The following is a 27,826-nucleotide window of genomic DNA, read 5'->3' as shown; positions in this document are numbered from 1 at the left end:
TGGTTATTGCCTGTATATCAGATGAGTCTTATCAATTTTAAATTTGGAATGGCTGCCATAAATGTCAGGAGGGTTGCTCTATTTGGGAACAGGTCGTTTCTTTGTCAGTCTGTCATTTTTAATATATCTAGGCGCTGTGGTCCATGTTTTCTATCATGCGTTGGTTCTTTCATTGAGCTACTTCTTGCACCTGGGTCTATCGCGTCTGGCTTCGCTTGTTGGTTTTGCATTGCTTTACTTGCCAGTATATGGCTCTTAGTTGTAGTGTGGTTTTTTTCCTCTATAGGCAGGATTTTTCATTGTTTCACTAGTTAGAATATAGCACTGGTCAGAATGGATTCTGTCGTCCATCTGTGACAGCAGAATGAGTGACTTTTTTTTGTTTCAGGGTGTTATAATTTCACGTTTCTACTATTTGCGTATGAATAAAGCTAATTGGGTTTCTTCCAGCTGAATTGGCTGATTTTCTTCCCCTTCTCGCATTTTCTTCTTCTAGTGTTGTCATCTCATCTCTCTCTATTATCGAGTTGTCAGCTATTTGAATAATAGTTTTTTCGCAGTTTATTGTCTGTGATCTATTAGCATCTTTAGTAGGGTTTTGCTGAGATAGTTTTTTTCCTCTCTATTCGTGGTGTTGTCAAAGCTTCTATACATATTTAACTCTAGTGTTAGATGTTTTCTTTATTGAAATTGGTCTTTACTTTTTTCCCCTAAGGGTTGTGTTGCATTTTTTTGTTTAAAAAAAATAAAAAATCCTCCTTTTTACTGTTTCAAACACTTCGAAAATCGATTCCTGGAGTTCAGGATCATCAACCATCGGAGAGTCCGAAATCATTTCTGATTCAATTTCCATTGGGACTTTCAGTACACATGTATTTTATACTTCCGTTCCCGTTTGCATCCCTATATGTACAGCTAACGGTAAATCTATTTCCCTCAACACCGCTGCAGGTTCCACTGATGAGGCCAACAAGTGCTGCTGTGCTGCTTTGTCTATAATTTCCAATGTGTGACTTATCAGTCGTTCCAAAGTATGGGGTACTGTTCCCTTAATCAGTTCACTGACAAGCCAATTCATTTTGTCATGTAGAGTTTTTAGCATGGTTGTATGATCCTCTGTTTTTTTATTAATAATTTCATATATTTTGGTCAGAGTATAGATGCTATTATTCATAGCTGTCAAGGCATTCTTAGTTGCAGCGAAAGGAGCTTGTTTAAGAGCGAAGGAGGGTCGCAGATGGGTCTTACAAAAGACATTTCTGAGGATGCAGACGATACCAGGGAATTATTTCTCGATTGTGTATATAATATTGGAGAATTCGATAAATTGGTAATTTGTAGATTGGGTAGCTGGCCTTGTGTTTCAATGTCACTTTCGTACCTTTTAGACTGCAATATCATGTTTTCTCTGTCATTTTCTCGCCATGCTTGGGAGGTTGCGTTGGGCGTAAAAACCGGTGTTCCACGACCAGGGAAATCGGGTACAGCTCCCTTTACCACTTGCGAATATAACAGCGGCTGGTCGCTGCTACTGTTTCCATTTATTTGGGCATGACAAAATATGACGTCCTGTTGTCGCATCGTTTTTGTCTCTGTAGTGTCTTATGTTATCGTGCCTTGTGGAGGCAGTAAACCACTCTGAGAGGCTACCTCTCTAAGTTGAGTGTCCGTTATATAATTTACAGCCTTTCCTGTTGTATTCCCCATGTCTCCTTATTTACCAATAATGGTGCAAGTAGAAATAGGTCCTCTGTTCTCCTGCTATTAATATGGGTAGTTATTTTAGGATGGCAGAAGTTTCTGATATCCGCAACTGCAGATTTAGATTGTTTTGTTTTCTTTTGTAGGCGTATCTTTCCTCTTGCCGCGTTATCCTCAGCGGTTACGGAGCCTTGCGGGTTTGCTAAGAAAGCTGTTGCTGCGGTTACAAAGAATGGCTGTGGTTAGCATTTACATATACGCTGCCATTGTATCCTTCCATGCCCACGCCGCTTGCAAAGACACCAATTAATAGGTTGCCAAGCCAACAAAGCAAGCAAAGGATTTTCTGTAGCGAACGCAGTGGGGGCAGCGAGTGCTGGTCAGCTGTTCAGCCGAACAGCAGTCTCACGTACGTGTGCAGGATCCTGTTTTTAAAGCCTTGTAGAAGGGGGTGGAGCTCAACATGTCGCACAGTTTATAGAAAAGTTCTGCTCTCCTTTCCAAGATGCAAGTTCAATCTTCACGGGGACAGCAGAGATGTAGCCACGAGGTATAGTCACCAGCCGAACAGCAGTCTCACGTACACTCCCACACAGTTTCACAACTCGAGATCTACTGTGCAAGAAGAAAGTTAACGATCCAAGTGTTGAATATGAATCCAGCCATGAGGCAGAGCAAGGAGACTGCATTGAGAAACCCAACATTGATATGTACCCCTCATCAGAAATCCCAAGAATGTGTCCTACACAGTCCTTTTCAGGGTTTCCATTACATGCTCAGAGCAGAAGCCCGATTGTAAATTGTCCATTATCTTGGAAGACTCAACGCTGTTTTGCAACTGGGCACAGACCATTTCTTTCCAAAAGCTTGGATGGCCATTGGAGGCTCGGAATGGGAGAAATGTTTTGCAGGATGAAAAGGTCTGGGTAGGTATTTGTTTAATGGTGTAATAATGGTCTCTCTTAATAATGATGGAACCAGTACCTGACTGACGGAAACATTTATAAAACTGATAATAAAAGGTGCTAAGGAATTGGTATGTTTGAGTGCAACCCATTTAGGCAAAGCATCTTCCTGCAGAGCTCGCAAAATCTACTAGCCCACTAGCATTGGCGAGTAGTTTTTATGAAGGGCAAGCACCATTTGCAGGATGCTCGACCTTGCTGGTGAGTATAGGGATGTTAAAAACCTATTTTGCATTTATTGCAAACAAATTTTGTTTGCAGAAACTGGCAAACGCAAGTTTCACTGTGCATGCATGGCAGCAATGCACCAAATATGAAGTGTGCTTATGGCGACACCATTTAACAAAAAGCACTGGTAAAAATTTTGTCACCAGTCACATTAGAGTGCGTGCATTTCTCTTACGTCGAGTATGTAAACTAAGGAACTTGCCCTGCAGGTCTAGTGGTATTTTTTATAATTTGCAAGGCCTGTACAGGTTGGTTTCAAAGTAAGGAATAAAGAATAAACCTAATTCACCATTATTCCTTGCAAATTAAACTGAGGTCCATCAGTACCAGGCTTATTGAAGAAGGTGAAAGAACAAGTCAATTCCTTAGTTTCAATATTATCCTAAATATTCTACATTATAGAGACAAAAAAAAGACATTGAAAACACATGCTTTCTTCAGACAGATTTCTAATGAGTATGATAAGCATTGTGGATTAAATACTGGATATTTTACTAAGATCCTTTTGGGGCTGCAGTTTTATAGGCTTGAGTCACAATGGGAAATATGAATTCTAATGATAACTACAGACTACAAGTACAGTGGAGGGTGACTCCCGGCCCCTGGCTAAGGTCGGATCCAGGCAGTGTAGACAGTGTCCCTTGTAGCGTGATCACGAGTTAGGCAGGGAATGTAAATACATTTAAGGATGCAAAACCTGGCATCCTCTCTGTTCATCTTAAAACCACAAATGTATGAATTGTATTAAAAAAATCAGGATGAAGAGATCCGACAGAAAACAGAGAACGTCTGTGTGTGTGTATTTATTTTGCATCAACACAGAAAGTTACGGGTGACTAGACAATTTATTTTACAGTTCTTTCGATAAGCACGAAAGATAAGTGAAATATAAACGGACAAGTTTGGTTATGGATAGTGGTAACACAGATAGGTGTCGACGTCAGGATTATTGAGGTCAAAACTTCATTCGGATGCACATTTCCCACAGATGGAGGGGGTATAACAACCCTATAAAGCAGGGAAACATGAGCCTGAGACTTGCATAGGTCCAAGGCATAGTTTACACATGGTGCACACAACAATATTTACATATAACATACACGAGGGGGGATGGTATAGTTGTGTCACAGGGATCGACACGGGGTGTGTTTCGGCCAAAAAGAGACTAAATTAACGCCTGTCTCGTCAGGAGAGGCACCTGTGGCGGTGCTGTCCGTTGAATCTGTGGATTTAAACAGAACTGTAAGGATCTTGGGTATTGATTGACTAAGTACTAAGCAGGTCCCACTATTAAGTGCACCAGAGCTGTATAGACCGGGTGGATTCTGTCTCATTTTGTTTTTGATAAAGGTCTCAATATGTCTTCTATTGTAAATAACAACACGAGAGGGGCGCCACATCCCCTTGACCCCGTGGAGACTTCTTGATCACTCATGCTGCCCAAAGCGGACGGGTACACGTTGACCCACCCCACAGCTTGGAGCACACAGCGCTGCGCTAACATGATTTGGCCCATAGGGACTACATTGCCCATCATCCTGTGCGGCCATGCTTCTTTCCACTCCATTGGACATCACACCTAGCTCCACGCGATTGGCTCCCGCGTCCAGCCTTAGTGCCACAGCGCCTCCCGATTGGCTCTTTGCCAGCCCTAGGATAAATGCTTGAAAACACCAACCAGAGTCCTTCAATAGATCCTTCTCAAGGATACACGGTCTAAGTACATATCCGAAAGTAGAAGGTAGCCTACATATTCTAGATCATGTCGGAATCTCTCATATTTGACAACAATATAGAATTCACCTTATATAGATATAGTCAGAGCTCTGTTTCCTTTTGACTTTATTTGCCATCAGAGTAATTACCTCCTTCTAAATGTGCATGTCCAGTAACCATGCCTTTTCACTGGAAACTCTCCTTTCAAACCTTTCACCTACCCAATAGATTGTTTTTATATAATAATAAACAAGAGCATTTAGACCGCATCTGTGGTGTGATTGAGCGCCTGGAGACCGCGTTTGTGGTGGTAGCGGTCCGCGGTATAAGTCAACATAACATAAACCACACACAGTTTTTTCCCTTGCATACATTCTGATCCAATCTTTAACGAAAAGAGTACGGGTTTGGCTTACATTGTCATTCTTTTATAAATATATGACATTAGAAAAGTTGTGCAAGTCTGTGTGAAGATGAGAGGGGGTGAGCAGGGAAACATAGCTCAATGGAAGTGAGACACCCCATAGACCAAGAAGGAAGTGAAATTTGAGTGAATAAGATACAGAATAAAAGGGGAAGATAGACTGCTGGACTACAGACATATTCATGAATGGAAAGAGTAGATACACTGACAAAAACGGGAAGACACGTACAATGTAAATGGCCAAATAAAATGTTGGCAGAGAGGAAGAGTGACAGAACACTGAAATAGAGAGAGAGAGAGAGAGAGAGAGATAGAGAGAGAGAGAGAGAGAGAGAGAGACATACCCAGAGGGTATATGATTACTGAAATATGGCTAGACGAAGAAAAACACTGAAAAAAACACTAGCCACATAAGAGGAAGGAGAGGTGGAGAGAGCCACAAAAGAGGAGAATATAAATTCTACTTACTATGCGATCTGGAGGAGGGGTGCTGCCAATGAAGCACTTTACTTTTCCACGATCACCCCTCTGAGCGTACTGAATCGGTTCACTCGAAATTATTGGGGGGCCTAAAAGAGACACGGTAACCACCAGAATTTAGACAAAAGTACGTTGACATAAACCCAGATCAGGCAGTGAACGACATGATGTCATTTCAATGCAACATATTCTTAATGTCGCTCTGAGCATACTTTATCCAATATGCATTACAAATATGTGTTATATAGGTTTTAGTCACCTTTTTGAAATTGGTACAATTTAACTATGGTAGAAGAATAAAAGAAAGTGCTGTGAGAATGTACAATCACAAAAACTCACAAGCAACTGCATCAGATCTTAGCATTATGTAACAATATCACCAGTATGATGGCCATGTCCAATCAAAGAAAGTTTCAAAAACCTGTCTAATCAGTGCACACAGATTATCAGCTATTGAATCCAAAGTACTGTCAATTTAATATGAAGGGGAAAAGGGTAGGTTTAATATATTTATTTTTGCAAGTCTGTTTCCCTGATAAAATGATACACCAACTGAGTACAAACGTGAAAACAATGGAATAGTCCACACTGAGGTCAAAAGCCAAATAATGAAACCTATACTGTAGCATGCTGCTTGTGTTGGTGCACAGATGCAAGCATTGGAATGTTGCCTGGTGACTGGAACCTGCTCTACATCAAGGTTCTAGTGGAGACGGTTAGGACACACAGGATGGGAGAGAGATGGATAAAGATGTTTCTACCGTGTGCTCCTTCCCTCTTTCCATAACTTCCCTGTAACAAATAAAGCTAACTTCCTTTTATACATTTATCTGCCTCCAGCCTGGTCCCTACATATATAAAGAACCCCTAAATGCTACAATGGCGACGAGGTGATGTTTTTTTAAGAAGAGGACCAGTGAAGTGATGGCAGTTGGCAGTCCAGTGATCTGATGGCGCCCTGTGGTGAAGCAGAAATGATGAAAAGTGCCCACTGAAGTGAAGCTGGTAAGAGCCAGTAGTGGAGGAGATGCCCTGATGCCCTGAATTCGATGTGGCATAAGTCCTGTTGGGGATGGGAAGACACATTCTCCCTTGCAGGCAGCCAGAAAAGTGAGAGCTGAAAATGCCCTTTTCATAAAGGAAAAAAGGTACTGTAATGATGTGTGAGCTTGCTGAGGAGGGCAGTCTGCTAGAGGAAGTAATAAGGCTTGAACTATGGGCATATTAAAAAAAAAAGAAGAAACTCTTAATTGTGAAGATTTTTTCATTGAAGACTATGTGCAATAAGGAGGCAACTTAGGTGTGAATTGTGTTTTGTCTGACAGTTGGTGATAAACTGAGATGTCAGAAGAAACGTGGCAGCCAATAAAACTTGTCAAGTTTCCTGTGAGCAGCCTGCAATTTGGGCACAGAGTAATAGTTTATAATGCTCTGTAAAATAATGCTAAATTAGGAAATAATGCCAGCCTGGTGAAGCGGCTGTGTGGAGCATCATATCGTCTATGGAGGAATGTAAATGACATTTCTTTTTACAGTCATGTATTAGCACGAATGACTGACCATGGCCCTCATTACGACCCTGGCGGAAAGTGACTGACCGGACCGCCACAGCGTAAATAGCGTTTCCGCCATTGCACGAAGGAGCAAAGTGCGGCCAATCACGACCCATCGGGCACGAGCATTACGCCATGGCGGAATCCGAAAGGCTGCGATGGCGGAAATGACCCCAAAACGGCCCTTACCGCCGCCGTACGCTGCACCAGGTGCAATACCGCCACCCATCTTAGCGGTCACCGTAATGAGCGGTCACCGTAACGAGCGTGCACCGCAAATTACGGCCACCGGAAATATACGGAAACGGAAGTAAAAGCATGTGGCCGGAACGGGAAACAGCACGCCGCACAACTATAAAATCCGAATCCCAACACAACCATAAAAAATCCGACCCTGACACACATCCCAACCCGTTAGCAACCCCAGTTAAAAAAATAAATATGGGAAAGGTAGCCAAGAAAGCGTGTGACCGCAAGCGGCAGGTACACTTCTCCCGAGAGGAACTGACCGTGCTCACCGAGACCCTACAGGAAAATTCCGCCGTCGTCTTCTCCAGTCAAATGACCAGGACGGCCCTTGCCAACAAGAAGGCCATATGGGCCCTGGTGGCACAGCGCGTAAGTGCGGTGGGGACAACACCCCGCACGCCACAGCAATGTCGCAAGCGGTGGGACGACCTGCGGATCCGCGTACGCAGCATACTTTCTGCGAACAGGAACATCGCCACAGCTACCGGGGGGGGGTTCAGAGTCGCCCATCAAGTTGACCCCCTGGGAGGATATCTGCGCCTCCACCATAGGAATGGAGAGCATAGAGGGAGTCGGAGGGATGGAGAAAGGAGTGCCGACATCCGGAGAATCAGGTAGGTTGGCCAAGAGAAACAATGCGAAATCCACAAACCACGAACATGTGCAGTACCATGTGACCCCATAGTGCAATACATACTTAGCCCTGACAGCGCCCTCTAAAAGTCAGAATGAACAAACAAATCAATCAAGAAGCCATAAACAACCCCTACATGTGCAGCATGCACCCCCTAACTGCAGGCAGCCAAATGAATGCATCCTCAATCCACACGAAAATGAGACCACCTCCAAGGCCCAGTCCCAAATCAGCCTCATGTACCACCCCAATGCATTTGATACGTTGCCATTCCAAATCCGACAGACCCATAACTAACGCTCGCCCCTCTTTACTCCACCACAGGGTCCGATACCAACGACGAGCTGCAGGACACCCCTACCAGCACGCCTGCAAAGAGGGCCAGGACCAACGTCCCAAGAGCCTCCACCTCAGGTGCAAGGATCAAGACACGGCAGCAGCAGGAATCAAGTGGCAGCACACTGGAGGGGACTGCAACAGGCACCCCAGCAGCCAGCAAGTCCACAACCCCAGCACCACAGGTCCCCCCAAAGAACGTATCTGATGGCACTGCCTCTGGTGGTAGCAGCACCATAGGTGACACAGCTGTCATGCCAGCATGCTCCGACACGGAAAACAGTGCTGGCGACGTAGGTACCATCCATGACCTTTCCCAATCCCCCTGCATGTTCCATCCCCTACACCATGACGAAACCACGCAGGGGCACCCTGAAGACGACGACTGGCCAACCCCCACAAGTCCTGTGCCAAGGCAACATGTGTTGAGCAGCCCCCCTGTCACACCACCGCAAATGTCCATGGCCCAGCAGAGGCAACAGTCCCTCGACCTGCTGATCGAGCAACAGCAGGAAGCGTCCACGCTACTCAAGGACCATGCAAATGAATGCGGGGGTTCCAGGGCAGCCATGGAAACATCCACCGAGACACTCAGGGCACAAATAGAGAAAAGTAGTGAGAGCCTCAGGGGAGAAATGGAGAGAAGCACCGAGAGCCTGAGAGCACAAATGGAGAAAAGCACCGAGAGCCTGAGGGGGGAACTGCATGCGACGTCCAAAGACGTTTGTGCTGAACTTGCTGCTGTGCGCCGTGTGCTCTCGGAGCTCTCACAAACCCTCAGAGACATGCATGGACGCGAGCAGGCAGAGACCTCATCCGTGGCAAGTTCCGTCCAGGGCAGCCCCCAATGCAGATCTGGCAGGAACCTGCGCTCCACGGGCAGGGGTGCCCCTGATACCCGTAGAGGGGGCTTGCAATAGCGTCTACCCACGGACAGCATGCATATTTGGACACTGGTGTTGGGGGGGGAGGTAGTAGGGTGGAGGGGGTGTGTTGGGCTTCACTGGGTGGCGGGTCCATAGGGTGTATAAATCAAATCACATTAACAATACAGCACCTCATTATCATCCAATGACATGTGTGGACATTGATATTTGCGTACGAGGCCTTCATAGGCGTACAGTCCACAATGTGCCTGTACTACACACACACAGTGCCACAGGTCCCCTTTCCGTGTAATAGGCACCATGCGTGGTTGCTAGAAGCATGCATCTATGATGCTCTGTCGGATTGCACGTGCATCCTGTGCCTCATGGACTCCTTGAGGTGCCTCCACATCCCCACCCTCATCATCATCATCATCTTCAGGTGCATGCAGTACAGCGTCAGGGGGCATGGGCACATTCCTACGTATGCACATGTTGTGCAGCATGACACATGCCATGACCATCTTAGAAACCTTCTCATGGCTGTATATGAGTGCCCCGCCAGACCTGCTGAGGCTGCGGAAACGAGCCTTCAGTAGGCCGAATGCCTGTTCAATGACCACACGGGTACGTGAGTGGGCATGGTTGTAGTCCTCCTCATGCTCGTTCTGTGGGTTCCGGATTGGTGTAAGGAGCCATCTCTTCAGTGGATACCCGGCATCACCTGTATGAGACGAATAAAGGGTGTCAGTGGAATGATAGTGCTAAGTAGCCCCCCCCCCCCCTGCAAGGTCATTGACGCATCAAATGGGCCACGATGTCATGCATGGAATGAGACTCACCGAGTAGCCAGGATCTGTGCCCTGCGTGTCGCTCCATGTAGCGTGGTATTCTTGTGTTCCTCAGGACCATAGAATCATGGGTAGATCCTGGAAATCTGGCACAACAATGCGTAAATATCTTGTTGGAGTCACACACCATTTGCACATTGATTGAATGAAATTGTTTCCGGTTGCGGTACTGGACCTCCATGGCATGTGGGACAACCAATTCAACATGGGTGCAGTCGATGGCACCAATGCAACCCGGGATGCCGCCAAGTGCATGGAATCCCACTTTAGCGTTGGTAATCTCCTGGTACGTGCGTGGTAGTGTGATGTGGTCGTCGGCGTGCTTCAGGAGGGCATCGTGCACTTGGAAGAGTGTCCGTGAGAACAGTGGCTGTGAAATGCCATGCAACTGTCCCACTGTGTGCTGGTAGGTGCCTGTGGCCAGGAAGTGGAGTGCAGACACCACCTTCAGTAGGGGTGGGATGGCGGTTGGGCTATCTATCATGCTCACGAGGTCAGCATGTGTCATGTCCACAATGGCGATTATGGTGTCCCGGTCCAAACGGTAGAGGGTGTGGATCTGCTCAGCAGTGAGGTTGAACGGATCGGCTCGGAGGCGTGGGATTGCGGGCCGCCTGCGTGGTGGTAGTGGCAGTGCTTGTGGGCCTTGCTGACCCTGCCTTGCCCTCCTCCTCCTCCTTCTCCTCCGTCTCCCCTGTGCGCCCGGTTGTTGTACCTGTTGTTGTTCGTCGTCTTCTTGTAGTTGTAGCACTTGCAGTGCTATCTGGTACCCCAGGCCCAACATCGCTAGTCCTGCCGGTAGCATTTTGGAGTGGGAGTGGTTGTGGGAGGGGTTTGGGTCTGCAATATATGTGCTGTCGGCCTGTATGGCCTCCACCTGTGCTGATTGAATGAATCTGTGGCAGATGCAATCCCTTCTGGTCGAGCACGGCCCGCACGTAAGGCTGCATTTGGCCGCATGGCATCTTGGGATTTGAATCATGTATCTAATCCCGATGGCAGTGTGATGTACTTTGACTGATCTTCATGCTATGCTCCCATTGTTACACATGCTATGATTGCAGCAGCTTACATACCTGTGAAGAGTCAGTGGTATGTAGGGCTCGATCGATGGCCGACCCTCATGCAGCACAGTAACGTACTTCACCGACGGGCGTGGCGTGCCATTTGTGATTGCAGCCAGTTAGCATCATGACACACAGCCGCACTACATTGATGTAATTGTGAATGCAAGCGTTCACAGAAGCCTTTTCGACGTAATGTTGCAAGTGAGGAATTCGAAGGCCAGCATTTTGGGTTTTGAAGTAGCGGCGAGGATACGCCCACAGGTCTGGCTGGAAATGTAACGTTCTATTGTAGAATGTCCTTGGGACATGGCCCATAACGAGCAGGCAATGAATGATATGAATTGAATGGGATGCGCAATAGCGTAGTGGACGATGAGGCAGGACGTTCCCAAATCCATCTTGCTTCACAACACTACAGATCCGGCCAGGGGCACAGTGGTTTTTGCGGACTGCATTACGCACAGACGCGATGGAAGTTTCACATATTATGTGAGTGAATATTCATGCGTTTTCATTGCGGGATGAGGGAATGATGTGTGGATGCATGGACTGATGAATCCGTTTAGGGTCTGCCATGTACATGGGTATTTTGGTTCACTCCCCTTCCCCTGCGTTATGTGATGCAAGGCTGCCATAGTGGGACATACGTCTATCTGCCCTTGTCGGATCCTCCCTGTCTCGACGCGCCTTCATACACTTGTGTCTAGGCACGTTACTAATCCCATGTCATGGGTTCTATCTTGACGGACGCATGCACAGTAACCGACGTTGCCAATGGTGTATTTAGCTCGATTGGTTTCGTTGTGATTCGATACTGAATTAGGGGTGTGTATATTCCTTTGGAGTGGGCTAGCATGCATATGGGTGTGGATTTGGTGTGTTGAATGAAGATTGTAATGCATCATGAGTCCCGTAATGCAATCGGTTGATTTGTGTTTCTTTTGGGTGACAGGTATCTCCTGCCCTATTGCAGATGCCATCTCTACGCCACTCCTCCAGATGGTTTTTACTCTCGACTCCTGCAGCTTCGGGTGAATCAGTGGAGCACCATTTCGATCATATGGGACGATCGCCAATGGGCCACATGCCCTTACGCTGTACTGGTGGCTAGGTGCAACATTTCGGCCTTTCAGCTCGACTAGTGCCTGCCTCATGGGACGGACCTGCGGTTCTTGCCGCTTCCATGTTGCCTTTTGGAACGTTGATGTAAGCCCTGTGTGCCATGATGGTACAGGGCGTCACACAAGTGGAAGCCGGTCAATTATTGCAGATGCAGCCCTCGGTGATGATGGTTGTTTTGGTGGTATTTTGCAAATTGATGTGGGGCCTTTGTCATTTGGATGTGCATTTAAATTGTATTCCGATATTTGTCGTGTTGCGTTGTTCTTTGCAGGTGATGTGGCGATTTTCGCTTTGTGGCGGTATGTATTGCGTGATGATCTGCTTTGTGTTCCGCCTTCTGAGTTGAGTTGTGTGGTACAGTACTGGCCGCGTTTGCCTACGTAGCACAGTATGGTCACGGATAGAGGCTGCCATTGTGACTGTTTACATGATGTGCTGTTCAGGGGCGGGGGATTGGCTTTTGGCCGACTGGTGCCTGTCAGCCAGGTCGATTGGTGGAATGATGGGTTGTTCAGAATGTGGCTGGTCACAGGTGACTGTGTTTGCGTGCGTTTGTTGGAGGGGGACTGGGGTCATGTCCATTGGAATAGCTTCTGTATTGATGCCATCTGTGCCCTGCAGCTCCCATCGGCCCCTCTTGGGATGAGCCTGGCTGCTCAGTCACTCTGCCGACTTGTGTGGTACATGCTTCTGCTGATGGGTGGTTTGTTTACTGGCATGAGTACAGGGCTGGTGCAATCCCCCTCAGGATGCTGTTGTGGATGTTGCCTTGCGCTGGTGGCAAGCGATGGGGGACTACTGTTGTTTTGTGTCATGTGTTCTTGATTTTCATTTTGATGTGTTGTACCTTCACATGCCTGTGCTGCGTCAGTACGGCTATGGTGACATGCCGTACATGGATGCCCACTCACGGGGCGCTTTGAGCCCCTGCATGCTTTTCTACGTTGGCATGCATGGGTGAATTGTGGATTTCACTGGTTGCATGGTGTGAGTACATTGCGCCTGCCAGGAGTTGTGCAATGAGGCCAGGGAGTGGAGTACAGGCACTCAGTGGGCCATTTACGGTTGGTTCGCGTTGCCGTATTTCTCGCCATGGCGGAATGGTACTTTACGACGTGCTTGATGGCGTTCAGTACATGTCCGCTAGGGTCAGAATTCGCGTACCGTTGCGCCATGGCGGTGATTCCGGTTTTGCAAGGCGCGCGTGCGCGTACTTGGTGCAGTTAGCGTTGCCGTTCACTGCGGTGTCGCTAATGGCATCGTACTTTACGGTGACGGGTCATGATCGCAACGAGCGGTGTTCGATGGCGGTATTGCATTTCCGCCATCATTTTTCCATTTCCGCAAGGGTCGTAATGAGGCCCCATGCATGGAAGCGCTGGAGCGCTGTTTAGACCGTTGGTTATGGTCGTGTGCACCTGATCTGGATCCTTTGGACGCTGTTTTAAAATATTGACGTGTTCGAATGTGATGAGTGTTGGGAGGAACTCCAAACGCTATTGTCTGAGCGTTCCCAACACAGTGTTGCTTCTCCGTATGAATAAAGGAGAAAACATGAGTGGAAAGGCCATGCGAACGTGACCTCAATGCAATGATGAATGCGGAAGTATCAGAAAAGAGGAAGTCAAGTTTTTGATGCAGGCTCCATTTGAAGAGCGTGGAGTCAATGTGGTTACGTCGGCTGTTTTAGGTCTTCCTGTGCAGCAATGAAAAGACGCGTTTTTGACTTTAAACATATTCCGGATATTAGGAGCTGCATAAACATTAAAAGGGCTGCGTTTGGAAAAGAGGATGAGTGAAATATGTGAAGTCATGTGAAGTCACCTTCCAGGTACCCATGAACAACTTGAATTTCACGGATATGTTGTTTCCATGGAACTGGTTTAGACATTTTTAAATGGATCTGTTCTGTCACGGCGCCGAGCAACTTATGGCCATTGTGCAAGTTATATGCTGTTTAAGGAGCAGTGAAATTCGGTTATCTGATGCATTTTGCCAGTAAAAGAGTGACGCATATTAAGTGTGTTGCAGCTAATGAAAGTTTGGCTTGTTTGTGAATATGTTAGGAACATTGTGGATGAATACTCTATTAATGTTTAAACATGTTATTAAGTATTTAGGATGCATCATTGTATTGTGTGCCTGGCTGGGAAGGTGCAGAGAGAATGCTGTAAGATGGAATTAGATTACATGCTGCATTATGTTGGGTAATGTTGTGTTTTGTGGATATATAGTTCTAACCTATTTGAGGATTTTCAGGGTGAAAGGTGCAAGTCATCCTTGGACTTTTGAGGCATATTTGGACTTTTAAGGCACCTTTGGACTTTTAGGTATATTTAAGGTTTTATAAACTACTACAATAGTTATTGATGAAATGTGAGTGCACTATGTTTTTAAATGGAACGAAATGCATTGTGTTACTGGTGTGTAAGTAGTGGTAGGCAAAGGTGGTAGTAGTTTCATTATATGAAATGCTTTAGGTCATTGAATAAGTAGTTTTAACCAATTTGAGGATTTTAAGGATGAGTTTATGGACTTATATACATTAATGGACTGATATAGAATATTGTTTTGAATGTAATAAGTGTAATTTACATGTGATATGTGATATGTAGGATATGAAATGAGGAACAAGTTACTTACCTATAACTGTTGTTCTCCAGCATGGGTCTAGCATGGATTCACATGCTCATGAATATTCCCCGTCGTCAGGCCGGGAATCCTCGGTATAGAAAAAAATCAGTATCAGTTTCGTTTCTGATCTGTCTTTCTTAGTAGTAACCAATTACTGGTCTCTGGGTCATACTGCCCCCAGCCAATGACTGCCCTCTCCCTAAGCTCCGACTCCGGCAGCCATCCTCAGATTTGGTAGCACGTAAAGTGGCAGTATGACCAAGTGAAGAGCCGCAGAGGGGTAGGCGGGAGGGTTCGCATGTGAATGCATGCCAGACCCATGCTGGAGAACAACAGTTACAAGTAAGTAACTTGTTCCTTCTCCAGCATGGGGTCTGGCATGGATTCGCATGCTCATGAATAAGAGAATACATAGCAGTACACACATGCACAACCACGGGAGGTGGCAACAGGCTCAACATTAAGCAATACAACAACTCAACATTAAGCAACTCTTACCTCCTCACCAGGTTCACCTTAGGCAAACAGGTTGCGCAGCACTGCTTGGCCGACCCTGGACTCCTCCCTGGAGTCCCGATCAACGCAGTAGAATCTTGTGAAGGCGTGCATCGACCTCCACGTCGCAGCCCTGCAGATGTCCAGCAGGGGCACACCAGACAGGAACGCCGTGGTAGCAGCGATCGCTCTGGTCGAATGGGCTCTCGGACGGCCGGGCAGCTGTCGGTTTGCCAACCGGTGGCAGTGCATGATGCAGCCGGAGAGCCATCTGGAAATGGAAGTCTAAGAGAGAGCCTTCCCTTGATTCACAGTCCCAAAGTTCACAAACAGTTGTGACGTCTTCCCGAAAACTCTTTGTGCGGTCCACGTAGAACTTCAGCACTCTAGCTACATCCAGCGAGTGCAAACTCCTCTCAGCCGGCGACGGGAAAATCTGGCAACACCAAGGGCTCGTTGAGGTGGAAGTCCGACGGCACCTTGGGCATAAAGGATGGGTGTGTCCTCAGCACCACCCTCGTGTCATGAAAAGTCAAGTATGGAGGCTTGTAAGATAGGGCCTGGATTTCTCCCACTCGTCGTGCGGAGGTGATGGCCACGAGGAAAGCTGTCTTCCATGACAGGAACTTCAAAGGCACCGAATGCATAGGCTCGAATGGGGCCCCCATGAGCTTGGTCAGCACCACCTTAAGCTCCCACGCCGTGGCAAGAGCCTTCACCGACGGGAATGATCGGAATAGTCACTTCATGAATTCTTTCACCAGGCGATGAGACCACAAGGACGCCCGTCCCGTCGTCCTGGTATATCGGGAGATTGCAGCCAGATGTATTTTGATGGAGGCGTGAGCCAGTCCAGCTTTGGCCAGCGACAGTAGGTACGGCAGTACTTGAGGGGCCGTAATCCGCAGAGGGTTAATCTTCTGTGCACGCCACCAGACAGAGAACCTCTTCCATTTGTGTCGTAGCACTTGAGAGTTGAGGACGCCCTGGCCTTTGTAAGAATCTCTCTGCAGTCAACCGGGATGTCGTACCCTCCAAACTCTAGTGCTGCAGGAGCCAGGCCTGCAAGTTCAGCGACTCCGGGTTGTGGTGAAGAATGGCGCCTCCTTCTCTGGAGAGAAGGTCTGCGTCCGTCGGCAGCTTGACTGGTGGGGACGTTGACAAGTCCAGAAGGTCCGGGAAGCAGATCTGCCTCGGCCACGCCGGTGCGACGAGGATCATCGTGCACCGTGACCTCTTGAGCTGGTTGATGAGCCGGAGCAGCAGCGGAGGGAACGCATAAAGAAATAGGCCGTCCCAGGGGAACGAGAAAGCATCGCCCATGCTCCTCGGCTGGGGGAACCTGCTGGCGAACCTCCGGCACTTGGAATTCGTCGCCGTCGCGAAGAGATCGATTTGGGGTTCGCCCCATCGTCGGAAGAGTCGATCCACTTGATCCTGGCGTAGTTCCCACTCGTGGCACAAGCGCAGCTCCCTGCTGAGTGAGTCGGCAATCGTGTTTTTTATTCCTGCCAGATGAAGAGGCACCAGAAAAATCCCTTGGGCGATGGCCCAATGCCACAGATCCTGGGCTTCCTTGGATAGGGCCGGGGACCTGGTTCCACCCTGCTTCCGGATGTAGAACATCATGGTGGTGTTGTCGGTGAAGATCCTCACCACCTTGCCCTTGAGGGACGGAAGAAAGGACCCGAGGGCCCAGAACACCGCGCAGAGCTCCAAGATGTTGATGTGGAGAGACTTCTCCTCCGGGAGCCAAAGGCCTCTCGCGTGAAGATCTCCAGAGTGTGCTCCCCAACCTTCCAGGGAGGCGTCAGTCGTCACCGTCACCTGGTGAGCTGGGGTCTGAAAGTCTGTGCCCGCCGACAGATGGACGCGGGTACTCCACCACCGGATCGCCTTACGGAACGTCTCGTTGAGAGGGATCCTGTCCTTGAAGCTGCCCGTCGACTGGATCCAGCGGGCGTCGAGGAACTCCTGTAAGGGTCTCATCCGAAGCCTGCAAAGACGCACCAGATAAATAAAGGAGGACATCATCCCGAGGAGGGACTTGATGGATCTTACCCTGGCCATGTCTGTGGCCAGCAGACGCTGCACCTTGCCCAGAATGGTCCTGGTCCTTTCCTCCGACAATGAGGCCAGCCGTGCCACTGTGTCGAGCTTGGCTCCCAGAAACAGGACGACTTGCGACGGAACCAGGTGGGATTTTGGAAAGTTGATGAAGAATCCCAGGTCTGTGAGTAGCTGGACGGTCTTCGCAGTGTACTCCACAGCAAGCTCCCTTGTCGTTGCCCGGATGAGCCAGTCGTCCAGATAGGGGTAGACGTGGATCCCCTGTAGGCGCAGCCGCGCCGCCACCAGTGCGAGGCACTTGGTGAACACCCTGGGTGCCGACTTCAATCCGAACGGGAGGGCCTTGAACTGCTAGTGCCACCCTTGGACCACATAACTGAGGAACTTTCGGTGTCTTTTTAGAATGGGGATGTGGAAGTACGCATCCTCCAAGTCCAACGACGACAGGAAATCGCCCTCCTCCAGCTGTCCCAGCACATGCTGGAGGGTGACCATACAGAACTTCTGTGCCTTGATGTACTTGTTCAGTCGTCGTAGGTCCAGGATGGGGCGCCATCCTCCTGTCTTCTTTTTTACGAGGAAGTACCTTGAGTAAACTCCGGAGCCCCGAAGCCTCTTTGGGACGAGCTCGATGGCACCCTTCTTGAGCATCGCCCTTACTTCCAACAGTAGTTGAGGGACGTGATTATCCTTCCTGGCCACGGGTGGAACGCGAGGGCACTTCTTCTGAAACTCCAGGGCGTGCCCTTGGGCCAGGGCGTCCAGCACCCAACGGTCATTGGAGATGGACTCCCACACGCTGACGAACCTCGCCAGCCGGCCTCCCACCGGGGTGCTTAGGCGGGGGACCCGACCCCACGGTCGGTTCAATCTTGTTTGGAGGCCGCCTTGCCTCCTTGACCTCCTTGTCGACGACGACGGGCATCACCTAACTTGCTGCTTCCCCTGTAGGCTTCCTGGGACGAAGATCTTGCCGCTTGACGGTAAGTGGAGGAGCCACTGCCGGATCCCTTGGAGGCACCTTGTCTGCCTCCGGAGCTCCGAAAGGACGGCCGTTCGTTGTTGGCGCACTCCCAGTGCCCGGGCAGTCTCTGTGTCTGTCTTGATGGCCTGAAGGGACTCATCAACCGCCTTCCCAAACAGGTTGTTCCCGTCGAAGGGCATATCCAAAACCTTGGTTTGTACGTCCTGGCGGAAATCCGTGGCCTTGAGCCATCCTCGTCGTCTCAAGCAAACGCTGTTGCCCAACTGACGGAAACCAGTGTCAGCAATGTCCGTTGCCACCGTGATGGCGTGGTCCGAAGCAATCTCCCCCTCCTGTAGGATTTCAAGGGCCTCAGCCCTTTTGGCGTCCGGAAGGAAGTCTAATAGAGGGGCGATTTTGAATCACAACTCGCTGTCGTAGCGGGCTACGATAGCCAGGGCGTTGGCCGCCTTGATAGTCGTCGCTGCGGATGAGATGATCCGTCGTCCCATCGTGTCCAACTTCCTGCCCTCGCCGTCCGGCGGGGAAGTTGAGGCCGATGCTCCCCCCAGCTTTCTTCTTTGCCGCCGCCGAGACAACCAAATCAGGGGTAGGTTGTGCCCGAAGGCACAAGGTGGCAGCGTCGGGGACCCGGTACTTCTTCTCGTACCGGTCCCTCTTTGCCGGCACCGTAGCAGAGTTCTTGAGGAGGGCGAGCCCCTCATCCCAGATGTCATCAAGAAGCGGTACGGCGAGGACCGTCTTCCTTTTAGCCTTGCGCCGTTGGTATAGGAACCCTTCTTTCTTCTTTTCTTCTGGGCAGAGCTGGAAAAGCTCGGATGCCCTGGAAATCATGGCATGAAAGGATCCAATCTCGTCGGGCGGGGACGCCCGAGCAGGGGGCGACAGGGGACACGTCCTGTCGTCGCCTCTGTCGTCATCTGTACCTGTCGTAGCCGTGTGCGTGCCTGTATCATCCCCGTGGGTAGTAGACCGGGGGGAAGGCAGAGCAGGCCGCAGAGGTGGGAGAGGTGGCGTAGAATGCATCGTCCTCCTCTTATGCGGTGGACTCTCCGAAGGTCCTGGCTCCGGTTCCCCCGTCGGGTCTGGCTCAGGTACCTCCGTCGGGGGAAGGGGCAACCTTGTCCTTATCTCCGAGCATAAGGACTGAATCGCTGACAAAATGGCCGCCGAGGTGTCCTGCGGCGCCGGAAACGACGGGCGCGAGGGCTCTTGAGGAGCCTTGTCGGCGACACCGTCGCTCTTGTCGTTGCCCTTGTCGGGATCCATCCCGATGGGCTGGGCCTCTTCCACGACTTCGATGAGCTCTTCTTCAGAGGTCGTGTCTGTATCCACGATGGCCACCAGCCCCTCCCCCACCTTTTCCAACGAGGACTTTGTGGGGGTCTTCTCAATGGGACTGAAAGACGACTCCCTCCGCGGTGGCAGGGAGACTCTGGTCCTGAGGGCGCCTCCACTGGTGTAGCCTCCACAGGCTGAGCCAGGGCCGCGGCGACATCCTCAAATGAGGTCTTAGCAGGGTGAATGAAGGCCATCGTCACCTTCTGGACGCCTGGGGCCTTCACCTTGGGGGGAGGGTCCGAGCCTCGCTCCCCCTCTGCCGGAATCTTCGAGATCGACCAGGGCCTCTCCAGAAGCTTCGCCGGGTTCTCGGACTTCCTCTTACCCGAGCCAGAGCGTTGGCTCATGGTTGATGGCGCCGGGGAGGATGCGCCCTGCCTGGCAGCCAAGGAGCCCGACCGTTCGGTGCTCCCGGTGCCCGCGGACTCGCGGTGCTTAGCCTTTTGTTGGGCCCCCGTCGCCGGGGCACCCTCACAGGACTTAGAAGACCGCTCGGACTTCTTTTTCTTCTTCTCGCCTGACGGGCTCTTCCCTTCCAGCCAGTTGGCGAGACGGAGGTGGCATTCCTTCATGGTCCGCTCCGACATGTTCCCACAAAACGCGCAGTCCTTCTCCTTGTGCGTCTTGTCCTCATGGAGACAGTAGAGGCATAACGAATGCTCGTCCTCCTTGAAAACATTCTGAAGCTGGCATCCAGGGCAGGTCCTGAACAGCTTCCCGGGCGTCGAGCTTCCTTTCTCCTGGGCCATGTCCGGGGTAGGCCTCGGAACTTCTGGAATCCTCCAAAAGCGTAACTCGACGAAATCTTCACCCTTGAGGGGCGTAGAAAATTCCGAAACGGATCCCCATTGATCGGATGTAGAAACGGCAGAGCTTGAGGCTCTATTTAACCGAAAACTGAGAAAAATCTCCTGAAAAAGAGCGAAAACACAGCAGAAGCTCGGGAGCTACAGCACGAGGGCTCCCAACACTTGAACGTGCGGTAAAAATCTGAGGATGGCTGCCAGAGGCGGGGCTTAGGGAGAGGGCAGTCATTGGCTGGGGGCAGTATGACCCAGAGACCAGTGATTGGTTACTACTAGGAAAGACAGATCAGAAACGAAACTGATACTGATTTTTTTCTATACCGAGTATTCCCGGCCTGACAACGGGGAAAATTCATGAGCATGTGAATCCATGCCAGACCCCATGCTGGAGAAATTGCATTACGCTAGAAGTATATTTACGGTTTTAGGTGCAAATGTAATAAAAAAAAAGTTGGGTGATGAAGCACATACATGGGTATTGTGAAATGTGGAGTGACATGTATTGATGTAAGCACTGTGTAAATGAAGTGAATGAGTATGGCACAGTTTATTTGTGTGTGAATATGAATATATGAGAATATATGAGATGAACAAGTTACTTCTTACCTTGTAACGTTCTTTCGACGGGATGTTCCTCCGACGTATTCCTCATCTTAGATATCTCCTTCCAGCTCTGCCGGCCTCGAAAAAATTTTTCTCTCTAGAGGGTGCTGCGCGTCGACGTCCTCCGAGTCGATGTCCCTCGACAGCCGCCGTATCGACGTCGATGTCATCCTGCCTATAAAGGCCACGTGCAGCGTCTGTTGCTCAGTTCCGTTTTGTAGCCCACAATAATACTTTCTGGACTAAACTAATCACCCTGAAGGAGCGTAAGCTGCAACAACAAGGGAAGTAGAACTGCGGGGATGGATGGGAGGGTCGATGAGGAATACGTCGGAGGAACATCCCGTCGAAAGAACGTTACAAGGTAAGAAGTAACTTGTTCTTCGAAGGGATTGTGTCCTCCGACGTATTCCTCATCTTAGATAGGCTCCCATAGCAGTATTCTATTATCGGAGGAGGGAGTACTGACTTCACGCTGTCTTCTATTGATGAATAGAATGCAGTACAGCCCTTCCAAACCTAGTCTCTTGACTGGAGGAGGAATCCAAATTGTAAAAACGTGTAAAGGTATGGACAGACGACCATGTAGCAGCCGCACAGATGTCTTTAACCGGCACGCCTCTTTTGAGGGCCGATGAAGCTGCAATACCTCTGATCGAATGAGCCCTAAGGTTTTGAGGGGGCTCTTTCCCTGCCAGTTTATAACATTCCAGAATGGCTAGAATGATCCATCTGGAAATGGTCCGCTTAGTTATTGGTAACCCCAGCTTGTGACCTGCGTAACCTACAAACAGCTGGTCTGCCTGTCTTATCCTGGCTAGTCTACTGATGTAAAAACTTAAAGCCCTCCTAGGGTCTAGCCTGTGTAACCTCTCTTCCTCTTTCCCCGGGTGAGGAAGAGGATAGAAAGATGGTAGGGTAATCTTCTGAGTGATATGGAATTCAGAAACCACCTTTGGGAGGAAATTAGGCTTCACTTGCAGGACAACTTTGTCTTTGTGAAATATTGTGTGAGGGGGTTTACAAGAAAGAGCTTGTAATTCGCTCACCCTTCTAGCAGATGCAAGTGCAATTAATAAAACAGTTTTAAGGGTAAGGAATCTTAACGAACAAGAATGGAGAGGTTCGAAAGGTGTGCCCATCAGGAAAGTTAGTACTAAGTTTAAATCCCATAGGGGAACTTGGAATGGTCTTGGGGGATAAACATTGGTTAACCCCTTTAGAAACTGTATTACCAAGGGTAATTTGAAATAGGATGGTTCTTCCGCAGTACGCTTAAAGATGGATAGCGCTGCAAGATAGCCCTTAATGGTGCCAACTTGAAGGCCTGAATTTGCCAAATATAGTAGGAAGGACAAAACCATTGGTGTACCACATGAAAAAGGGTTGATATTCTGTTCTCTACACCAGCTGCAAAATCTGTTCCAACGGCAGCGGTATAAAGACTTTGTTACTGGCCTCCTTGCCGAAAGCAACACCTCCATAACATCATCAGGGAGGTCCCAATCCTTGTACCTCAGCCTTTCAGAAGCCAAGCTTGAAGGTTGAGCGTTTTGATGTCTGGATGGAGAACCTGACCTCCCTTCTGTGAGAGTAGGTTCTCTCTGAGTGGAAGTCGAATTGGAGGGCAGATGGACAAGTCTAGAACGTCCGGGTACCACGTTCTCCTGGCCCAATCCGGGGCAATTAGGATCATGGTTCGCCGGAATCTTCTCAACCTCCTGATCATTTGAGGAATGACAGGGACCGGTGGGAACGCGTACAGAAGCGGAAACTCCCAGTCCACTATGAACGCGTCTCCCAGAGCTCCTCTCGGGGGAAATTCCCTTGAGCAGAACAGGTCGCATTTCCTGTTTAGGCTGGTGGCGTACAGATCTACCTGAGGGGTTCCCCAAAGGGCGAAGATCTCTTGAAGGACTTCCTGAGCTAGCTCCCACTCGTGGGAGGCTGTGTTCTGCCTGCTCAGAGCGTCTGCTGTCAAGTTCTTCTCTCCGGCTAGGTGAACTGCCGATAGAGAGATTCCTTCTTGGATTGCCCAAAACCAGAGCTGCATCGCCTCTCTGCACAGGGGTAGTGATCCTACGCCTCCTCTTTTGTTGAGGTAATGCATGGCCACCGTGTTGTCCGTCATTATCAGGACGTTCTTCCCTTGTACAGCTGGCAGGAACGCCTTCAGCGCAAGTCTGATGGCTCTCAGCTCTAACAGGTTGATATGTAGTCTGGACTCCGATGGAGACCAACGACCGCTGATGGTCAAGTCGTTGGTGTGGGCTCCCCACCCCGTGAGTGAGGCATCCGTGACTACTGTTATCTCCGGCCAGGGTTGCCAAAACTGTTCTCCTTTCAGAATGTTCTCCTGACAGGCCCACCACTGAAGGTCTCGAGCCACCCTGCCGGGAACCTGAAGAAGATCTGTCATTCTCCCTGAGAATTGTGACCACTGAGTCCTCAGTGCCCACTGGAGGGATCTCATTCTCAGGCGAGCCTCTGGCACTAGGAAAATGCAGGATGCCATGAGGCCTAGCAACCTCAAAAAGTCGAAGGCTGGGAGACATTGGGCATGTTGGAACTTGGTAACCATCTGTAGAATATCTTGAGCCCTCACCTCTGGTGGCGAGGCTTTTCCCAGGGAAGTGTCCAGGATCGCTCCTATGAACTGGAGTGTCTGCGATGGTATGATTTGTGACTTCTTTAAATTGAGGGAGAAGCCCAGTCTGTGAAGGAAGTGGCACACGTGATTTAGCTGGATCTGAGCTTGTTCCGAAGAAACAGCCCTGATCAACCAATCGTCCAGGTAGGGGTAGAGGTGAATCCCTTCCCTCCTTAGACTTGCAGCCACTACCGACATTAACTTGGTGAAGACCCTCGGGGCGGAGGTCAGCCCAAATGGCAGCACTCGAAATTGATAGTGAGAGTTGCCAATTGCGAACCTCAGGTATTTCCTGTGTTTGAGATGGATAGGCACATGGAAATAAGCGTCCTGAAGGTCCAGAGATACCAACCAGTCCTGGAACTGAAGGGCCTGGAGGATCTGAGAAAGAGTGACCATCTTGAATTTGTCTTTTCTGAGGAATTTGTTCAATTCTCGCAAGTCCAAGATGGGTCTCAGCCCTCCGTCTTTCTTTGGAATGAGAAAGTAAGGGGAGTACCAGCCCTTGTTCCTCTACGCTACAGGTACCGGTTCTATGACACCTTTCTCTAGCAGGTCCAAAATTTCCTGCAAGAGGAGCGGATCTGGAGCTTTCTGAGAGCTGATCCCCGGTGGATGACTCTGAGGTATACGTAGGAAAGGCAGGCAGTAACCTTGGGCAACTGTTTCCAATGCCCAAGCATCTGACGTGATAGCCTGCCATACCGCCAGATGTTGAGTCAACCTGCCTCCTACAGGTGTCCTGTGAGGGAAGTCCTCAGAGTGGTTTTGGGGCGGCTGATGCAGATGCCGATGGTAAAGAGGCACCTGCTGTTGCTGCGGCTTTTGAATATCTACCCCGACCACCTCGGGTAGTTCTTCTTTGTCCTCTTTTAGCCAGTCGTCCTCTACCTCTTCCGAATGCGGAGTAGAAGCGAAAGGACTTGCCCCTCGCAGAGGTTCCTGTGGGACGAAAGGGAGTCTGACGGATTGCAGCTCCTAGGGATTTTGCTGCTGCTTTTGAAGTTTGCAGTTTCTCTAAACTGTCATCCGCCTTTTTCCCGAACAAAGAAGAGCCATCGAATGGCATGTTCAAGAGCCTGGCTTGCACATCTGGGGCAAAACCAGACTTTCTCAACCAAGCGAATCTCCTGGTTGATGTACTTGCCGCCATTGCTCTGCTGATACTGTCAGCCGAATCAATGCCCGTCTGGAGGGATTCGCACATAGCGTCTTTACCGTCCTGTATAATATTCAGGAACGCATCCCTTTCTTCTCCCTCCGGGATGCAGTCAGCCGCTGTAGAAGCACACTCCCAAAGTGTATGGCTGAACCTAGCAAGGGTGCAAGTAGCATTAACAGATTTTAACGCCATGCTACATGCTGAAAAGACTTTCCTTGCCATAGCATCATATTTTTTATCGTCCCTGTCCTGTGGGACGGTAGGATAAGCCGTCTTGACATCGGTAGAGAATGCTGCCTGTACCACCAGACTTTCTGGGGATGGGTGTTTAGACAAAAACTCCGGGTCTGTAGAAGATACCCCGTACTTTGTAGACAGTTTTTTATTTACTGCTGGTACGACATCTGGGGTTTCCCAGTTTGTCATGATCTTCCTCTGAAGAGCTTTATGAAAAGGCACCACAGGATCCTCCTGTGGGCCTTTGTCAAGAATATCCATGAGGTCATCTTGTTGGAAAGATTGAGAAGGTGCAGACCACCCCATGAACTCTGTGATCCTGGCCATTAAGGCTCTATAGGGGGTTTCAGCATGCTCCCCCGGGTCTGGCCTAGCAAACTCCACCTCAGGGGAAGTGTCTAACCCACTTGCCTCATGTAAGAAATCATGAAGATCCTTTTTGCGTTCTTCAGAGGAAAATTCCTCTCTAATTGGGGTTACAGGTCCCTGCAACTCAAATGTGTCTTCCTGTTCAGACAATTCACCCTCTTCCAAAATTGAGGACATAGTTCTCAATTGTTCTGAACTCATAAAGGGAGTAAATCCCATTTCCAAGGCAGAGGGTGCCGAACTTGTCATTATCGGCCTCGAAAATGTCGATGTCGTCAACGCCGACGTCTTCGGCTTCGAGCGTGGCGTCGAAAACAAAGGCAGAGGCCTCGAAGACCTCGACAGAATTGGAATTCTACTCGACAATCTCGAAGCCATCGACGTCGAGGACCTGGGGATAGTCACTGGGTGTGTCGTAACCGTGACTTTTCTTGGCGTCGACGCTGGTGTTGAAGCTGGCGTCGAGTGGACAGACCCGTGTGTCGAAGGTCCCTTCGACAATGGCGTCGAAGACATCGACCTCGGCGTCGACGGAACCCTCGTCGACGGAACCTTCGAGGAAGGTTTGGAGGTCATAGTCCTACTCGAGAGGTTTCCTTCGCCGGGTACTGCGACTCGCTGCGTTTTTGACCTTCGGGTCTTTCGACCAGAGCATCGCTCTCGGCAGTCTTCGAGGGGGTCGAGGCCGCTTTCTCGAAGATGCTCATCATGTTTTTGCGGAATTCCTCCCATTCAGCCCGGGAACTATGTTTCGTGGGGCAAGGGATTCTTTTTGGCGAAACAGAGGAAGAGGAAGACGGAGAAGGGGATCTTCGATGTCTCCTCTTCAAGTGCTTCGATCTCGAGGAGTGATGAGACCCACTCCGAGACCTGGAGCGCGAATGGTGATGAGGAGACGAGTGTCTCGACTTCGTCGACGAAGAAGAAGCTTTAAAAGTCTTACCTTTCTCCAGCTTCCCCCTACGCTCCTTCAGGGCCTTAGCTGTCATGGACATACAGTCCTCGCATTCCGAACAATGGTGTTCAGCTCCCAAACACCACAGACAAACTCTGTGAGGGTCAGTCAACGACATCTTTTTCCCACAATCTCGGCATTTTTTTAAGCCGGATCGAGGAGTTGTCGGTTCCGACGAGGAAGCCATCGAGTACGGATCGAATGACTCGAGGTAAATAGTATTAATCTGACAAGAACTGAGCAACGGTATTCCGAGGCACTGAGTAAGCGCGGAAAAACGGAACTGAGCAACGGACGCTGCGCGCGGCCTTTATAGGCAGGATGACGTTGACGTCGATACGGCGGCTGTCGAGGGACAACGACTCGGAGGACGTCGACGCGCAGCGCCCTCTAGAGAGAAAACATTTTTCGAGGCCAGCAGAGCTGGAAGGAGATATCTAAGATGAGGAATACGTCGGAGGACACAATCCCTTCGAAGTATTAGTGAAATGCATATGCAAATGTAGTAAGAGAGGTCGCGCCTCCTGTTTAAGAATGTTGAGTGTCATAGTGTTGTTAATAGAGATGCGTGTTTATGTATCAGTATGAGTGGATTTTGAGTTTCTGTGAATTGAATAAGAAGCCAAGTGAGTGTTGAATGAATTTTGTTAAGCGGTATGCGCAATGGCTATAAGCCATATTAGTAGCAATGTGTAAGTGTCCAGCGCATGTGGTGTGTCTGGTGATAAAATGAAATGGATCCATACTTTTGAAAGTGAAATGATTTTTTGCGCATATATTTTCCGGATGTATTTGTGTCTGCAAGATCTGTACACTTGATGGGTTGTATGGCCAACTTCCTATTCTAGTGTTCTTTTCACATACTGTGCCTATGCAGTTACGCTGTTTATATGTGATCTTTGTTTAGTTTGTATCTTTTCTTTATTTTCCTACTTTTTCATGTTTCTTGGGGCTAGTGAGTATATGAGAGTGTGAGTGCAACCTGCAGGTTCTTTGTTGTGAGAATGAGAGGTGGTGTTGTATGGTATGTTGGTGTATTGCTAAGGTTAAAGAATGTTAGTTTGTCTATTTGGTTGGTTGCGTTAGTGCTGTGGGTGTGGCAGACCCGAGACTCCGTGTGGCAGGTGGAGTGGAAGGAGGGTAAGTCGTGCTGTATGAGCCGTGAAGGTGATGGAATGTGGTTAGTATGTGGTTTGGGCTCGTAAGTGGCAGTTATGAGATCCAGTGGTGGCAGTTCTGGATATATGGTTGGTTTGTGATATTTATGATGGTTGGGGAACGTTAGTTACGTGAATGTAGATGTACACTGAGAGGGTTGAGAAAGTGG

General features: G+C 49.3%; 1 protein-coding gene across 3 annotated transcripts in view; it reads right to left on the bottom strand.

Moving 5' to 3' along the window:
* KIRREL1 (kirre like nephrin family adhesion molecule 1) overlaps positions 1 to 27,826 on the bottom strand; it is a 2,247,154-nt gene that overhangs the window by 651,841 nt on the left and 1,567,487 nt on the right. For all 3 annotated transcript variants that reach the window (XM_069635419.1, XM_069635420.1, XM_069635421.1), the window contains one exon: positions 5,503 to 5,603. In XM_069635419.1, the coding sequence (XP_069491520.1) occupies positions 5,503 to 5,603 (101 nt within the window). The remainder of the gene's footprint in view (positions 1 to 5,502; positions 5,604 to 27,826) is intronic.

This window comes from Ambystoma mexicanum, chromosome 1q, assembly GCF_040938575.1.
Source record: "Ambystoma mexicanum isolate Mex_15411 chromosome 1q, UKY_AmexF1_1, whole genome shotgun sequence".
NCBI lineage: Eukaryota > Metazoa > Chordata > Amphibia > Caudata > Ambystomatidae > Ambystoma > Ambystoma mexicanum.
Note: the sequence above shows the minus strand (reverse complement) of the source record. Positions and strands in the feature narration are given on the sequence as shown.